This window comes from Monodon monoceros, unplaced genomic scaffold, assembly GCF_005190385.1.
Source record: "Monodon monoceros isolate NGI ecotype Baffin Bay Population unplaced genomic scaffold, NGI_Narwhal_1 Super_Scaffold_18, whole genome shotgun sequence".
NCBI lineage: Eukaryota > Metazoa > Chordata > Mammalia > Artiodactyla > Monodontidae > Monodon > Monodon monoceros.
Window position 1 is genome coordinate 99,962,815 of NW_021703774.1, and position 19,028 is coordinate 99,981,842.

At 37.5% G+C, this 19,028-nt stretch overlaps 1 protein-coding gene across 7 annotated transcripts in view; it reads left to right on the forward strand.

The window, feature by feature from the left end:
* EVI5 (ecotropic viral integration site 5) overlaps window positions 1-19,028 on the forward strand; it is a 200,801-nt gene that overhangs the window by 34,495 nt on the left and 147,278 nt on the right. For 5 of the 7 annotated variants that reach the window (XM_029228677.1, XM_029228680.1, XM_029228681.1 and 2 more), the window contains exon 2: window positions 18,261-18,490. In XM_029228677.1, coding sequence (XP_029084510.1) covers window positions 18,342-18,490 — 149 coding nt within the window. In that variant the 5' untranslated portion in view covers window positions 18,261-18,341. Of the gene's footprint in view, window positions 1-18,260; window positions 18,491-19,028 lie in introns of those variants that run through there. The other 2 variants (XM_029228675.1, XM_029228682.1) reach the window with 1 other exon arrangement.

The following is a 19,028-nucleotide window of genomic DNA, read 5'->3' on the forward strand; positions in this document are numbered from 1 at the left end:
AATGCTGTTCTCTCAGGCCTTTGGAGCATTAATATAATTTTCTGGTTCTACTATTTACTTATATTTTCCTAGTATACTGTCCTTGTACCTACTCACAGCACACTACAGCCATGTAAAAAGATGATTTTTCTCAATTATGTGCGTCCTCCATTCTCTCAAAAACAAAAACAAGTGCAGTAAGAAGTCTTTAATAATATACTATACTGCAACTTCCTGGCTTTATTTTAAGCATTATTAAATATTTTAATTTTATTTTGTGAGTTATAGCTGTGTAACAAGCCCCCATAAAACTAGTGGCTTAGAAACAGTCATCTTAGTATGTCTGTAGATTCTTTGGGTCAGGAATTTGGACAGAGCCTTATGGAGAGGGCTTGTCTCTGCTTCATAATGCTTGTGAAGCTGAGAAGCTGGGAAGACCCTTCATCTAGGGCCTTGAATTATTTGATAATATATCCACACACATGTCTGGTGGTTGATGATGGGACCTCGGCGGGGCTGTTAGCCAGAATAACTACACATGGTCTTTGTGTGGGCTAGTTTAGGCTTCTTAACAGCATGGTGTCTGGGTTCCAAGACTGAGCCTCAGTAATGACTTCGTTAAATAAATAAATTTTAAAAAACATCTTTATTGGAATATAATTGATTTACAATAGTGTGTTAGTTTCTGCTTTATAACAAAGTGAATCAGCTGTACCTATACATATATCCCCATATCTCCTCCCTCTTGCATCTCCCTCCCACTCCCCCATCCCACCCCTCTAGGTGGTCACAAAGCACCGAGCTGATCTCCCTGTGCTATGTGGCTGCTTCCCACTAGCTATCTATTTTACATTTGGTAGTGTATATATGTCCATGCCACTCTCTCACTTCATCCCAGCTTACCCTTGCGCCTTTTCGTGGCCTCAAGTCCATTCTCTACGTCTGTGTCTTTATTCCTGTCCTGCCCCTAGGTTCTTCAGAGCCTTTTTTTTTTTTTTTTTTTTTTTTAGATTCCATATATATGTGTTAGCATACGGTATTTGTTTTTCTCTTTCTGACTTACTTCACTCTGTATGGCAGTCTTCCATGTCCTGGCTATTGTAAATAGAGCTGCAATGAACATTGTGGTACATGACTCTTTTTGAATTATGGTTTTCTTAGGGTATACGCCCAGTAGTGAGATTGCTGGGTCGTATGGTAGTTCTGTTTTTAGTTTTTAAGGAACCTCCATACTGTTCTCCATCGTGGCTGTATCAATTTACATTCCCACCAACAGTGCAAGAGGGTTCCCTTTTCTCCACACCCTCTCCAGCATTTATTGTTTGTAGATTTTTTGATGATGGCCATTCTGACTGGTGTGAGTTGATACCTCATTGTAGGTTTGATTTGCATTTCTCTAATGATTAGTGATGTTGAGCATCCTTTCATGTGTTTGTTGGCAATCTGTATATCTTCTTGGGAGAAATGTCTGTTTAAGTCTTCTGCCCATTTTTGGTTTGGGTTGTTTGTTTTTTTGTTATTGAGCTTCATGAGCTGCTTGTAAATTTTGGAGATTAATCCTTTGTCAGTTGCTTCATTTGCAAATATTTTCTCCCATTCTGAACGTTTTCTTTTTGTCTTGTTTATGGTTTCCTTTGCTGTGCAAAAGCTTTTAAGTTTCATTAAGTCCCATTGGTTTATTTTTGTTTTTATTTCCATTTCTCTAGGAGGGGGGGTCAAAGAGGATCTTGCTGTGATTTATGTCATAGAGGGTTCTGCCTATGTTTTTCTCTAAGAGTTTTATAGTGTTTGGCCTTACATTTAGGTCTTTAATCTATTTTGAGTTTATTTTTGTGTATGGTGTTAGCGAGTGTTCTAATTTCATTCCTTTACGTGTAGCTGTCCAGTTTTCCCAGCACCACTTATTGAAGAGGCTGTCTTTTCTCCATTGTATATTTTTGCCTCCTTTATCAAAAATAAGGTGACCATATGTGCGTGGGTTTATCTCTGCACTTTCTATTCTGTTCCATTGATCTGTATTTCTGTTTTTGTGCCAGTACCATACTGTCTTGATTACTTGATTACTTGATTACTGTAGCTTTGTAGTATAGTCTGAAGTCCAGGAGCCTGATTCCTCCAGCTCCATTTTTCTTTCTCAAGATTGCTTTGGCTACTCAGTGTCTTTTATGTTTCCATACAAATTACGAATTTTTTTTGTTCTAGTTCTGTGAAAAATGTTGGTGGTAGTTTGATAGGGATTGCATTGAATCTGTAGATTGCTTTGGATAGTATAGTTATTTTCACAGTGTTGATTCTTCCAATCCAAGAACATGGTATATCTCTCTATCTGTTTGTATCATCTTTAATATCTTTCATCAGTGTATTTATAGTTTTCTGCATACAGGTCTTTTGTCTCCTTAAGTAGGTTTATTCCTAGGTATTTTATTCTTTTTGTTGCAGTGGTAAATGGGAATGTTTCCTTAATTTCTCTTTTAGATTTTTCACCATTAGTGTATAGGAATGTCAGAGATTTCTGTGCATTAATTTTGTATCCTGTTGTTTTTCCAAATTAATTCATTAGCTCTAGTAGTTTTCTGGTAGCATCTTTAGGATTCTCTATGTATAGTATCATGTCATCTGCAAACAGTGACAGCTTTACTTCTTCTTTTCCAGTTTGGATTCCTTTTATTTCTTTTTCTTCTCTGATTGCTGTGGCTAAAACTTCCAACACCATGTTGAATAATACTGGTGAAAGTGGACAACCTTGTCTTGTTCCTGATCTTAGAGGAAACAGTTTCAGTTTTTCACCATTGAGAATGATGTTGGCTGTGGGTTTGCCATCTATGGCCTTTATTATGTTGAGGTAAGTTCCTTCTAGCCTACTTTCTGGAGGGTTTTTATCATAAATCGGTGTTGACTTTTGTCGAAAGCTTTTTCTGCATCTGTTGAGATGATCATATGGTTTCTCTCCTTCAGTTTGTTAACAAGGTTTATCACATTGATTGATTTGCATATATTGAGGAATCCTTGCATTCCTGGGTTAAACCCCACTTGATCATGGTGTGTGATCCTTTTAATGTGCTGTTGGATTCTGTTTGCTAGTATTTTGTTGAGGATTTTTGCATCTCTGTTCATCAGTGATATTGGCCTGTAGTTTTCTTTCTTTGTGACGTCGTTGTCTGGTTTTGGTATCAGAGTGAGGGTGGCCTCGTAGAATGAGTTTGGAAGTGTTCCTCCCTCTGCTGTAGTTTGGAAGAGTTTGAGAAGGATAGGTGTTAGCTCTTCTCTCAATGTTTGATAGAATGTGGCTGTGAAGTCTTCTGGTCCTGGGCTTTTGTTTGTTGGAAGAATTTTAATCACAGTCTCAATTTAAGTGCTTGTGATTGGTCTGTTTATATTTTCTGTTTCTTCCTGGTTCAGTCTCAGAAGGTTGTGCTTTTCTAAGAATTTGTCCATTTCTTCCAGGTTGTCCATTTTATTGGCGTATAGTTGTTTGTAGTAATCTCTCATGATCCTTTGTATTTCTGCAGTGTCAGCTGTTACTTCTCCTTTTTCATTTCTAATTCTATTGATTTGAGTCTTCTCTCTTTTTTTATTGATGAGTCTGGCTAATGGTTTATCAATTTTGTTTATCTTCTCAAAGAACCAGCTTTTAGTTTTATTGATCTTTGCTGTTGTTTCCTTAATTTCTTCTTCATTTATTTCTGATCTGATCCTTATGATTTCTTTCCTTCTGCCAACTTTGGGTTTTTTTTGTTCTTCTTTCTCTAATTGCTTTAGGTGTAAGGTTAGGTTGCTTATTTGGGATGTTTCTTGTTTCTTGAGGTAGGATTGTATTGCTATAAATTTCCCTCTTAGAACTGCTTTTGCTGCATCCCATAGGTTTTGGGTCACTGTGTTTTCATTGTCATTTGTTTCTAGGTATTTTTTGATTTCCTCTTTGATTTCCTCAGTGATCTTTTGGTTATTTAGTAGTGTACTGTGTAGCCTCCACGTGTTTGTATTTTTTTACAAATTTTTTCCTGTAATTGATATCTAGTCTCAAAGTGTTGTGGTCGGAAAAGATACTTGATAAGATTTTAATTTTCTAAATTTACCAAGACTTGATTTGTGACCCAAGGTATGATCTGTCCTGGAGAATGTTCCATGAGCACTTGAGAAGAAGGTATATTCTGTTGTTTTTGGATGGAATGTCCTATAAATATCAGTTAAGTCCATCTTGTTTAATATATCATTTAAAGCTTGTGCTTTCCTTATTTATTTTCATTTTGGATGATCTGTCCATTGGTGAAAGTGGGGTGTTAAAGTCCCCTGCTATGATTGTGTTACTGTCGATTTCCCCTTTTATGGCTGTTAGCATTTGCCGCATGTATTGAGGTGCTCCTATGTTGGGTGCATAAATATTTACAATTGTTATATCTTCTTCTTGGATTGATCCCTTTATCATTATGTAGTGTCTTTCTTTGTCTCTTGTAATAGTCTTTATTTTAAAGTTTGTTTTGTCTGATATGAGGATTGGTATTCCAGCTTTCTTTTGATTTCCATTTGCATGGAATATGTTTTTCCATCCCCTTACTTTCAGTCTGTATGTGTCCCTAGGTCTGAAGTGGGTCTCTTGTAGACAGCATATATACAGGTCTTGTTTTTGTATCCATTTAGCCAGTCTGTGTCTTTTGGTTGGAGCATTTAATCCGTTTATATTTAAGGTAGTTATTGATATGTATGTTCCTGTGACCATTTTCTTAATTGTTTTGGGTTTGTTATTGTAGGTCTTTTCCTTCTCTTGTGTTTCCTGCCTAGAGAAGTTCCTTTAGCATTTGTTGTAAAGCTGGTTTGGTGGTGCTGAATTCTCTTAGCTTTTTGCTTGTCTGTAAAGGTTTTAACTTCTCCATGGAATCTGAATGAGATCCTTGCTGGGTAGAGTAATCTTGCTTGTAGGTTTTTCCCTTTCATCACTTTAAATATGCCCTGCCACTCTCTTCTGGCTTGCAGAGCTTCTGCTGAAAGATCAGCTGTTAAGCTTATGGGGATTCCCTTGTGTATTATTTGTTATTTTACCCTTGCTGCTTTTAATATTTTTCTTTGTATTTAAGTTTTGATAGTTTGATTAGTATGTGTCTTGGTGTGTTTCTCCTTGGATTTATCCTGTATGGGACTCTCTGTGCTTCCTGGACTTGATTGACTATTTCCTTTCCCATATTAGGGAAGTTTTCAACTATAATCTCTTCAAATATTTTCTCAGTCCCTTTCTTTTTCTCCTCTTCTTCTGGGACCCCTATAATTTGAATGTTGGTGCGTTGAATGTTGTCCCAGAGGTCTCTGAGATTGTCCTCAATTCTTTTCATTCTTTTTTCTTTATTCTGCTCTGCGGTAGTTATTTCCACTATCTTATCTTCCAGGTCACTTATCCCTTCTTCTGCCTCAGGTATCTGCCATTGATTTGTTCTAGAGAATTTTTAATTTCATTTATTGTGTTGTTCATCATTGTTTGTTTGCTGTTTAGTTCTTCTGGGTCCTTGTTAAACGTTTCTTGTATTTTCTCCATTCTGTTTCCAAGATTTTGTATCATCTTTACTATCATTACTCTGAATTCTTTTTCAGGTAGACTGCCTGTTTCCTCTTCATTTGTTTGGTCTGGTCGGTTTTTACCTTGCTCCTTCATCTGCTGTGTATTTCTCTGTCTTCTCATTTTGCTTAACTTACTGTGTTTGGGGTCTCCTTTTTGCAGGCTTCAGGTTCGTAGTTCCCGTTGTTTCTGGTGTCTGCTTCCAGTGGCTAAGGTTGGTTCAGTGGGTTGTGTAGGCTTCCTGGTGGGGGGGCTGGTACCTGTGTTCTGGTTGATGAGGCTGGATCTTGTCTTTCTGTTGGGCAGGACCATGTCTGGTGGTGTGTTTTGGGGTGTCTGTAGACTTATTATGATTTTAGGCAGCCTTTCTGCTAATGGGTGAGGTTGTGTTCCTGTCTTGCTAGTTGTTTGGCATGGGGTGTCCAGCACTGGAGCTTGCTGCTCATTGAGTCGAGCTGGGTCTTAGTGTTGAGATGGAGATCTCGGGGAGATCTTTTGCCATTTGATATTACATGGGGCCAGGAGGTCTCTGGTGGACCAGTGTCCTGAACTCGGCTTGGCTCTCCCACCTCAGGGGCTCAGGCCTGACACCCAGCCAGAGCACCAAGACCCTGTCAGCCACACGGCTCAGAAGAAGAGTGAGAAAAAGAAAGAAAGAAAGAAGAAATAAGTAAATAATATAAAATAAGTTATTAAAATGGAAAAAATTGTTAAAATAAAAAAATTAAAAGGTAATTTAAAAAAGACAGAAAGAAGAGAGCAACCATACCAAAAAACAAATCCACCAATGATAACAAGCGCTAAAATCTATACTAAAAAAACAGAAACAAAAAATGATAGTCAGAACCCTAGGACAAATGGCAAAAGCAAAGCTATACAGACAAAGCCACAGAAAGAAGCATACACATAACACACTCACATAAAGTGAAAAAGGAAAAAAATGTATATATATATTTTAAAAAAGGCAGAGAGCAACCAAATCAGTAAACAAATATACCAGTGATAATAAGCTCTAAATACTAAACTAAAATAAACATAAAACCAGAAACAAATTATATTCAGAAAGGAAACTGCAAGCCTACAGTTGCTTCCAAAGTCCACCGCCTTAATTTTGGATGATTCATTGTCTATTCAGGTATTCCACAGATGCAGGGTACATCGAGTTGACTGTGGACATTTAATCCACTGCTCTTGAGGTTGCTGGGAGAAATTTCCCTTTCTCTTCTTTGTTTGCTCAGCTCCTGTGGTTCAGCTTTGGACTTGGCCCCACCTCTGCGTGTAGGTTGCCTGATGGCATCTGTTCCCCGCCCAGACAGGACGGGGTTAAAGGAGCATCTGATTAGGGGGCTCTGGCTCACTCAGGCCTGGGCGAGGTCGGAGGCAGAGGGCAGCATGACGTTGCAACAGCCTGAGGCACACCGTGGATTCTTCTGGGGAAGTTGTCCCTGGATCATGGGACCCTGGCAGTGGCAGGCTGCACCTGCTCCCAGGAGGGGAGGTGTGGATAGTGACCTGTGCTTGCACACAGGCTTCCTGGTGGCTGCAGCAGACCAAGAAGCGGACGGTCTCATGCCCGTCTCTGGTGTCCACGCTGATATCCACGGCTCGCGCCCGTCTCTGGAGCTTGTTTTGGCAGTGCTCTGGATTCCCTCTCCTCGCGCACCCCGAAACGATGGTCTCTTGCCTCTTAGGCAGGTCCAGAGTTTTTCCCGGACTCCCTCCTGGCTAGCTGTGGTGCGCTAACCTCATTCAGGCTGTCTTCACGCAGCCAACCCCAGTTCTCTCCCTGGGATCCGACCTCTGAAGCCTGAGCCTCAGCTCCCAGCCCCCACCTGCCCTGGCGGGTGAGCAGACAAGCCTCTCAGGCTGGTGAGTGCTGGTCCGCAGCGATCCTCTGTGCAGGAATCTCTCCACTTTGTCCTTTGCACCCCTCTTGCTGTGCTCTCCTCCGTGGCTCTGAAGCTTCCCCCTTGCCCACCCCCTGTCTCTGCCAGTGAAGGGGCTTCCTAGTGTGTGGAAACTTTTCCTTTTTCACAGCTCCCTCCCCAAGGTGCAGGTCCCATCCCTATTCTTTTGTCCCTGTTTTTCCTTTTTTCTTTTGCCCTACCCAGGTAGGTGGGGAGTTTCTTGACTTTTGGGAACTCTGAGGTCTTCTGCCAGCATTCAGTAGGTGTTCTATAGGAGTTGTTCCACATGTAGCTGTAGTTTTGATGTATTGTGGGGAGGAAGGTGATCCCCATGTCTTACTCCTCCGCCATCTTGAAGGTGTCCCCCAACTCAACTATTTAACAAAAAATTTTTGTTTTATTTTTTGGCCGTGCTGTGTGGCATGTAGGATCTCAGTTCACAGACCAGGGATCGAACCCGTGCGCCCTGCATTGGACTCATGGAGTCTTATCCTCTGGCCCACCAGGGAAGTCCCTATTTGTAGACTTTTTGATGATGTATGTCATCGTGGTTTTGATTTGCATGTCTCTAATAATTAGCAATGCTGAGCATCTTTTCATGTGCCTGTTAGCCATCTGTATGACTTCTTTGGAGAAATGTCTAATCAGATCTTCTGCTCATTTTTTGATTGGGTTGGGTTTTTTTTTTCAACTTTGAGTTGTATGAAGCTATTTGTGTATTTTGGATATTAACCTCTTGTCTTTCACATTATTTGCAAATACTTTCTCCCATTCCATAGGTGTTCTTTTTGTTTGGTCAGTGGTTTCCTTTGCTGTGCAAAAGCTTCTAAGTTTAATCAAGTTACATTTGTTTATTTTTGCTTTTATTTCTTTTGCCTTAGGAGAGTGCCACAAGAAAATACTGCTACGATTTATGTCAAAGAGTGTTTCTTCTAGGAGTTTTATGGTTTCAGGTCTTATATTTGAGTTTATTTTTGTGTATGGTATGAAGGAATGTTCTAACCTCATTGTTTGACATGTGGCTGTCCAGTTTTCCCAGGATCACTGTTGAACAAACTGTCTTTTCTCCATAGTATATTCTTGCCTCCTTTGTCATAGTTTAATTGACCGTAGGTGCATGGGTTTATTTCTGGGCTCTCTATTCTATTCCATTGATCTATGTATCTGTTTTTGTGCCAGTACCATTCTGTTTTGATTACTGTACACATAGCTTTGTTCTTAAGTCATCAAGAGGATTCATGAAAAGTAGAGAGTAGTCTCTTTGACCTATTATACTCTTTTTGGTGACAATATGAATATATATGAAATATTCTTTTTATTTTGTAAGGAACTAAGAGACAGTACATCTAAATGGTTAATAATGTAACAATATAAGGACAATATGACACGTATACCATAGGGTTGGAGGTTAAATTAGGTGATATCATCAAGTATCTGAGTATAAGCACTCAGTAAATATTAACTGGTATTACTTTACTAATGAATATCAAAATATTCAGTACAGTCGTTCTCAGTATCTTCAGGGGATTGATTCCAGGACCCCTGTGGACCAAAATTCTGGGATACTCATTGGCGCAGTATTTGCATAAAACCTATGCACATCTCTGAATACTTTCAATCTTATATAGATTCTTTATAATACTTAATAAAATGTAAATTCTGTACATAGTTGCCAGTGAGGGGCAAATTCAAGTTTTGCTGTTTGGAACTTTCTGGAATTTTTTTTCCCCCTCAATATTTTCTATCCATGGTTTGTTGAATTGGTGGATGTGGGACCACCGTTTACAGAGGACTGACTATATAGACGAAATGTACCATAGAAATGAAGGGAAAGGTGAGAACACGCAGTTACAAATGCCTTAAAGAATGAATACTGTTTGGAAACAGCATTTCTCAGAATATGTTTTGCAGATAATGGTGAAAAAAGGATTTACGGGCAGTTAAGTTTGGAAAGTACATTCCTCTACCTTCTATAGTTATGTCTCTGAGAAGTTCTATAATAAAAAAAAAAATTCACCTAATCTATAGGACTTCAGCTTTTAGCAGTACGGTTCACTACATAGCTTAGAAAAACTCTTCCTATATAAAGCATCTAGAAATGCAAACATCTTTTTAAACGCAAAATTGTATTTCCAGGAAGGTAAGGGAAATAACCCAGGCAAAAACAGCCAGAAACTGGAAACCAGATGGCCTTCAAACCCACCCATGTATTGTATGAATTATTTATTTACTTTTTTGTATAATCTATAGAAAGCTGGAGTAGCTATATTAATTTCAGACAAAGCAGACTTGAGAAGGAAAATGTTCAGACATTATGTATTGATAAAGGGGTCAAGTCTCCTAAAAGACATGGTTTATTAGGCAAAAACTGATAGAACTTCAAGGAGAAATAGATACATTCACTGTTATGGTTGGAGACTTCAGCACCTGTCTTTCAGTAATTTATAGATACAGCAGAGGCAGAAAATCAGTAAGGATATAGCTGAACGGTACCATCAGTCAAGTGTATTTAATGATGTTTATCTGACAACCACTGAATATACATTCTTTTCAGGCTCACATGTAACAGTCTTCAAGATGCACTATATTCTGGGTCATAAAACATACCTGAACATGTGCTCTTAGACCACAATGGAATTAAGTTAGAAATAAGACAAAGTTAGTTGGAAAATCTGAAAATATTTGGAGATTAAACAACACACTTTTAAATAACACATGGATCAAAATAAAAGTCCAAAGAAAAATTTAAAATATTTTGAAATAAAGGAAAATGGAAAGCAGCAAAAGAGAGATTAGTTTAGAGCATGGAATGTATATGTTAGAAAAGAAGAAAGATATAAAATGAGTTTCTAAGCTTCCAGCTTAGAGCACCAGAGAAAAAGAGCAATATAAGCCTTAAGCAAGTGGAAGAAAGAAATAAAAATTAGAGCATAAATAAATAAAACCAAAAACAGGAAGACAATAACAGAAAATCAACAAAACTAAAAGCTGGTTCTTTGAAAAGACTGATAAAATTGGTAGACCTCTAGCCAGTCTAACAAAGACCAAAAGAGAGAAAGACACAGATTACTAATATAAGGAATGAAAGATGTAAATTTCTTTTTTTCATTTAATTATGATAAAATACACTGTTGACCCTTGAATAACACAGCAGTTAAGGGCACCGACCCTCCCACAGTTGAAAATCCATGTATGACTTTACAGCTGGAACTCTGTATTTATGGTTCTGCATCCTCGGATTCAAACAACCGCAGATCTTGTAGTACTGTAGTACATATTTATTGCAAAAAATCTGTGTATAAGTGGACCCATGCAGTTCAAATCCATGTTGTTCAAGGACCAACTGTACATAACAAAAAATTTACCATTTAAAAAAAAATTAATTTATTTTATTTATTTATTTTTGGCTGCGTTGGGTCTTTGTTGCTGCACGCAGGCTTTCTCTCGTTGTGGCGAGCAGGGGCTACTCTTCGTTGTGGTGCGTGGGCTTCTCTTGTTGTGGAGCACCAGCTCTAGGCGCGCGGACTTCAGTAGTAGTGGCACGCGGGGTCAGTAGTTGTGGCTCACAGGCTCTAGAGCGCAGGCTCAGTAGTTATGGCGCATGGGCTTAGTTGCTCTGCAGCATGTGGGATCTCCCTGGACCAGGTTTCAAACCTGTGACCCCTGCATTGGAAGGCGGATTCTTAACCACTGTGCCACCAGGGAAGTTCCACATTTTAAGCATTTTTAAGTGTACAGTTCAGTGGCATTAAGTACATTCATATTGTTGTACGACCGTCATCACTCCATCTCCAGAGTACCCATTAAACTCCCCACTCCCCACTTCCCTGGCAGCCAATCTACTTTCTGCCTCTATGAATTTGACTACTCTTGGTACCTCATATAAGTGGAATCATAGAATATTTGTCATTTTGTGACTGGCTTATTTCACTTAAATTAATGCCTTAAGGGTTCATTCATGTAGCATATGTCAGAATTTTCTTCCTTTTTAAGGCCAAATAATACTCCATTACACGTAACAATGTGTATATAGTACTTTTTTTTTTAATTTGATTTTATTTATTTATTTATTTTTGGCTGTGTTGGGTCTTCATTGCTGCATGCGGGCTTTCTTAAGTTGCTGCGAGCTGGGGCTACTCTTCGTGGTGGTGTGCGGGCTTCAGTAGTTGGGGCACACGGGCTCAGTAGTTGTGGCTCATGGGCTCTAGAGTGCAGGCTCAGTAGTGGCGCATGGGCTTAGTTGCTCCGTGGCATGTGGGATCTTCCTGGACCAGGGCTCAAACCCGTGTCACCTGCATTGGCAGGCGGATTCTTAACCACTGTGCCACCAGGGAAGTCCCTATAGTACATTTAAAAAATCCATTTATTCATTGATGAGCACTTGAGTTGCTTCTGCCATTTGGATGTTGTGAATAATGCTGCTACGAACTTGGATATACAAATATCCCTGCTTTTAATCCTTTTGTGTACATACCCAGAAGTGGAATTGCTGGGTTATATGGTAATCCTATATTCAGTTTTTTGAGAAACCATCATATTTGTTTCCACAGCAGCTGTACCTTCTTACCACTTTACATTCCTATCAGCAATGCCAATACTTGTTATTTTACGTTTTTATTTTTTTAATTTTAATTTTTATAGTAGCTGTCCTATTCTTTTTCAAATTCCTTTTCCATTTAGGTTAATACAGAGTATTGAGCAGAGTTCCCTGTGCTGTACAGTAAGTCCTTGTTGGTTATCTATTTTAAATATAGCAGTGTGTACATGAATAGATACATGTATATGTAATCATGTGTAAGTGAATCACTCTGCTGTACAACTGAAACTAACACGACATTGTTAATCAGCTGTACTCCAGTATAAAATAAAAAAACAGCTATCCTAATGTGTGTGAAGTGGTATCTTATTGTGGCTTTGGTTTGCATTCCCTAATTAGTGATGTTGAACATCTTTTCATATGCCTGTTATGCTTATTGGCCATTTGTATATCTTTGGAGAAATGTCCTTTGCCCATTTTTTATGGGATTGTTTGAGTTGTTGATTTTAGGAGTTCCTTATCTATTCTGAATATATGTGAATATATACATATATATGTGTATATATAGATATACATATATATACATAACACATATACATATATGTATATATTTGGCATGGGCAAAAAAAAAAAGAGTTAATACTAGTTGTTGTGAAAAGTCCTAAAAAAATATGCTAAATTGTTGAATCAGCCTTGATTTTTTTTTTTTTTTGCCCACACCACACGGCATGTGAGATCTTAGTTCTCCGACCAGGGATCGAACCCATGCCCCCTGAATTGGCAGTGCGGAGTCTTAACCACTGGACCGCCAGGGAAGTCCCAGCCTTGATACTATAAAACAAAGTAACTGCAAAATGATAGAAAAAAAAAAAGAGTCTAGTTATCTGAATTGTATCAATTTTTTCTTTGTTTCATAAAATCAACTGAAGTTAGTGTGTTTGAAGGCATTTTTGGAAAGTAAGGTTTGTTACATAGTAAAATCCTGACCAACTTACTGGAACCTCCAGCCTTCAGGAATCAGACTGAATCAAGATGTCTCAAGAATAAAGGTCATGGTGATAGAAATGGTATTATTTTGTAGCTCCTAATTCTCTAAGATGGTCCTCAACCTTCTGTAATCTGGTTTCTGCTTCCTTCACTGTGGAATGGATTAATTGAGGTCATTAGTGACTACATCTCTTGCCAACTTTTGGTCTAATACACTCTTGTTTTTTTTCTTTTTTTTAACCATTGAATTGTACACTTTATTTTGTTGTTGTTGTTTTAACATTTATTTATTTATTTATTTATTTTGGGTGGCACCGGGTCTTAGTTGAGGCATTGCAGGATCTTCGTTGCAGCATGCGGGCTCGTAGTTGCAGCACACACGTTTCTTAGTTGCAGCACGCTGACTCTTAATTGTGGCATGCTACCTCTCAGTTGGGATATGCATGCGGGATCTAGTTCCCCGACCAGGGATCAAACCCGAGTCCCCTGCATTGGGAGTGTGGTGTCTTACCCACTGGACCACCGGGGAAATCACGGGTCTTATTCACTCTTGACAGTGGTTAAGAGCAGAGAATCTCAAACCAGACTGTCTACGTTCCACTCTTAATAGCTTTCTAATATAAAAGTTGTGTTACCTCTCTGGGTCATCATTTAAAAAGTGTCATCACTTTTACAATGGGGAAAGTAGTGATACCTGCTTTAGAGTATTTTAGATTTTGGATCTAAAATTGGAATCTTTAAAAACAGTCCTTTTGGGGAGTTAAGAGCATCTTTATAAGTTCTAATAAAATATAAATTGATAAAGGAACCATGATTGTTTCTCATGGGAGATCCTATTCAAATATTATAGCAATATCTAAGGCTTTTACTAAACTTATTTAATTTATTTTATTAGTATTTTATTTTTTAAGAGAAGTTTTTGGTTCACAGCAAAATTGAGTGGAAAGCACAGAGATTTCCCATCTACCCCTTATCCCTACACATGCAGACCCATCCCCCATTATCACCATTCACTACCAGGGTGGTACCTGTGTTACAATTGATGAGACTATGTTGACACATTATAATCATCCAGTCCATAGTTTATATTATAGTTCACGCTTGATGGTTTACATTCTGTGGGCTTGGACAAATGTATAATGACATGTATCTACCATTTTTGTATCATTCAGAGCATTTTCACTACCCTAAAAATCCTCTGTGTTCTGCTTGTTTGTCCCTTCCCTCGCCTAAATCCTGATCTTTTTACTGTCTCCATAATTTTGCCTTTTCCAGAATGTCATATAGTTGGAATTATACATTATGTAGATTTTTCAGATTGACTAAGCTCTTTTAAAATTGAGATATAATTCACATACCATAAAATTCACTCGTTTCAAGTGTACAGTTCAGTGGCATTTAGTATATTCACAGGTTCGTATAACTGTCACTGCAGTCCAATCCCAGAGCATTTTCATCACTCTAGGAAGAAACTCTGTACCCATTAGCAGTCATTCCCCATCCCCCCTCCTACAGTCCCTCCAAGCCACCCAACTACTTTCTGTCTCTGGATTTGCCTATTCTGGACATTTTATGTAAATGGAATCATACGATGTATGGCCTTTTGTGTCTGATTACTAAGCCTTTTTAATGATGGTTTTAATCTTTCCAAAGTATGTTCATGTTTAAAAATAAATGCATAACACCTCTATGAGGTAGACAGGAACTTTGTGACAACCTTTGTGACATAATTGCATTGTCAGATTTATTGTGTCCTCATGACCTCAGTTTACCATAGGATGAGGGAAAGAGGTTTAGAGGTGGCAGGTTAGAGACTTGGAAAAGTAGAGTTAAAGGAAAAATAGGACATGATGATATATGAAAAATAACTCATCCTGTGGGATTTCTAGAACCATGAGAATTAAACTTTATTAAAGTGCAACTGCAATTAAATACTCCAGTTATATTTAAGAATTTTAAATTGTAAAGATGGGTTGTTGAGCCTTCAGTAGTTATAGACTGAATCTCATTTCATCAAGGTTGAAAGGATGTCAGGATTGTGCTCCGGGTTATTCCAAATTTTTTAAATGGAAGCCTGTTGCTACAGTGTGCAGAAAGGGTGTGATAAGTTTATTTTTAAAAACAAATTAAAGCAAATAATAGGTGTCTTTTGCTTTGCTACAGTTAGCTTGAGTAGAGAACTTTTATATAATGGAAATGTAAAGCATTAATTCTTTCTTTAAAAAATTTTTTCCGTATTTATTTCCATATACTTCAATTTTAAGATTGAAGTATAGTTGATTTATAGTGTTTCTGGTGTATAAATCAAAGTGATCCTTTGATTCTTTTTTTTTTTTCAGATTCTTTTCCCTTATAGATTATTACAAGATACTGAATATCGTTCCCTGTGGTATACATACAGTAGGTCCTTGTTGTAAGCATTAATTTTTGAAAGTTGTGAGTATATTTGAAATTTGTCGTCAGTGTTAGTAAAGGGTAACATTTTTCTGTAAATTTTATGTGTTAGGTTTTCTGTTTTACAATATAGTGTGCTTGTGGGATGCAAATTAGTGCCATCTTCACAATTGAATTTGTAACTGAGTAGAGAAAATCAATAGGATAACAAACTACAACAGGCTGTCTTGTTGTCTGCCATGGCTCTTACCATTTCCTGGTACAAAGGAAGTTCTGGCTAAATTATTTTGTTACTATCTGGCCTTTTGCCTTAATAAACTGTGCTGCTGGTCTATTCATTGGCGAGGACTTTTTTTTTTGGCCTGGAAGCCTAAATGATCATCCCCATACTTCTTTGCCTTGGTTCCCCTACTTCATCCTGCTTGTCTTTCTTGGGGGTTCTTCCCTCAACAGTAAGAGCTCCCTGATCCCTTCTATAATGCCATTCCAAGGAAAGTAAGTTCTAAAATGAAAAAGTTACTGAAAATGAAAAGAAAATGAGAGGTATCTTTAAGTTAATGAAACTCTTGCCCCTATTCACTTGTAATCAAATCTTTGTCTCAGAAGTTCCAGCCTCACATTGAGTGGCATAACTATGACCTTAGAATTCCTTTTCCCTACATTGAATTTTTCTGCTTCTGGGTGAGGTGGAGGAATTGGGGACATGTATGTGTTGATGAAGTGAGAAGGAAAGACTTGGACAACCCATGAGGGGAGAGTAGTATCTGCTAAGATAGTCTAGGTGGCATTTTTATTTGTGTATATAAGTTGGTGTTTAATTTTTATGTGTATAGGTTGCTGTATGTAACCAAGGTTAGCTGAGAATGTCTATCTAGAAAACAACTTTATAGTGCTTTAGTCATTTTCTGTTGCATAAAATTTAAGATCTTCTCAAAGCACGTAAAAGCACTTCATAGTTTTTGTCTAAGAACTTCACAGTCAAGAAGCTCTTTTTCTTTTTCTGACTTATCTTCACTCTGGGGCGAAGTGAGAGTAGCATCGACATATATACACTACCAAATATAAAATAGTTAGCTAGTGGGAAGCAGCCACATAGCACAGGGAGATCAGCTTGGTGCTTTTTGACGACCTAGAGAGGTGGGATAGGGAGGCTCAAGAGGGAGGGGATATGGGGTATATGTATGCATATGGCTGATTCACTTTGTTGTACAACAGAAACTAACACAGTATTGTGAAGCAGCTGTACTCCTATAAAGATCTGTTAAAAAAAAAAAAAGAAGCTCTTTTTGTGATAGTTTCAAAAAAGTATAATCCCTTAAAAAAACTACTGTACCTTATTTTGTAAACTCAAATTAAGAATGTTTAGTTTTATATAGATATTCAAATACGGTTATTGTTCACATTGTTTTTCATTACTGAAGTGATAATGCCTGTTTGAATATTACTTATGTATATTTTGTGTTTCAAATGAATTCGCTGTAGGCATATCTGCTTAGGACTTTGGCATGATTTATGAAGAATATATAGACGTTTGTATAGTTCATTGAATCTTAGAGATGGGAGGGATTTGAAAGGCTTTTTTAGTCCTGGTTGCCCATCTAAAACAGAAACTCATCTTCAACCAACTCTTGACTTTTGACTCATATTATTAATTTTTTTTAACATTCTTTTTCATATTCTTTTCCATTATGGTTTATCACAGGATATTAAATATAGTTCCCTGTGCTATACAGTAAGACCTTGTTGTTTATCCATTCTATATATATCAGTTTGCATCTGCTAATCCCAAACTCCCACTCCACTTCACCCCTCCCCTAACCCTGTCCCTCTTGGCAACCACCAGTCTATTCTCTATGTTCTTGAGTCTGTTTCATAGATATGTTCATTTGTGTCATATTTTAGATTCCACATATAAGTGATATGGTATTTGTTATTCTCTTTCTGACTTCACTTAATATGATAATCTGTAGCTGCATCCATGTTGCTGCAAATGGCATTATTTCATTCTTTTTATGGCTGAGTAGTATTCCATTGTATATATGTACCACATCTTCTTTATCCATTCATCTGTCAGGGGACATTTAGGTTTCCATGTTGACTCTTATAATGAATTTTTAAAAAAAATTTTTATTGGAGTATGGTTGCTTTACAATGTTGTGTTATGGATTCTTAATTGTAGCCATTGGTAGGAAATGTCTACTCTTTCTAGGCATCCCATTCTATTTCTGACTAGTTCTAACTATTTGAAAATTGTACCTGAAACTCTCTTACTCTGTTAAATCAATCATTTATCATAATTTTGTTCTTCTAGAGCTAAATCCTCTTCAATAAAAATACTCTTTAGTGGTTTGAAGATACATCATGAGTCTCATTTCATCTTATTTATACTAAGCCCAGTTTTTGTTGAATTGTTGGTCATATAGGATTTCCCTGTCCTCATCACCTAATGGACATGTTTTAGTTCCTTGGCTTTCAAATGTTTTTGACTGTAACCCAAATAAAGAATATATTTCATATCCCAACTCAACATACATGTAGTATGTAGTTTTAATACATATGTGCAACTGAGACAGAAATTTTATAAGACAACATACCTTTACATTGACACTTTCTGCTCTTTTTCATTTTTTAAAAATGGTGGTGTTACCTATTAAATTGATTTTATCACTCCCTGATGGATTTTAGCCTGTAGTTTGGAAAACATTGTTCTAATTTGTTCATGTTGCAGAACTGAAATAAGGAATTTCCAAAAGCTGTATGTTAGGACAATCATTGCTAAAACAGGTTTTACCTTTATTAACTCAAAGAAAATATTCTGATGGTGGTTATAAAGTAAAACTAACAGGATTATCAAATTCTTGGTAATGCATACAATACAATTGACGTATGCAACTATTATTTTTATCCTTAGGTGGCGACAGACAAGGTTGCAGAAAAGTTGAGTTCTACTCTCTCATGGGTGAAGAACACAGTGTCACATACAGTCAGTCAGATGGCCAGTCAGGTGGCAAGTCCATCTGCTTCATTACACACTACATCCTCATCTACCACACTGTCAACGCCAGCCCTTTCACCATCTTCCCCGTCACAGTTGAGTCCAGACGACTTAGAACTCCTGGCTAAACTGGAGGAACAAAATAGGTAAGTGAGGTTGCTTGGATTTTCTTTCTTTTAATTATCATACATAGTCAACCATTCATATATGTATATATGCCATAATCAAAATTTTAAATATTTGTTCAAATTAAGAATGTTTAGGGGAGTTCCCTGGTGGCCTAGTGGTTAGGATTCTGGGCTTTCACTGCTGTGGCCCGGGTTCTAGTCCTGGTCAGGGAATGAGGTGCCGCAAGCTGTGTGGCGTGGCCAAAGAAAAAAGAAGAATGTTTAGTTTTTGGCTCCTTGTTTATCAAAGCTACTTAACAAAAGTATTCAAGTCTTTTTTGGAGGAGTTGGTCTTAAAACTAAAGTTGGACTAAAATTTTCTTCTGCCTTGGATAGCTGTAGAGATTTGTTTTCTTAATATAGCAAATTATCTAAATTTTTCCTGAATTTTAGAAAAGGTTTTTAAGGCAAATAAAACTACCATTTTTGTTTTTTAAACTCTCTAAATAGTCCCCTTTGGTTAAGCTGTAGAATTATTTAATTTAGGATGGATATCTGATTTGTGATTTAGAGTGGG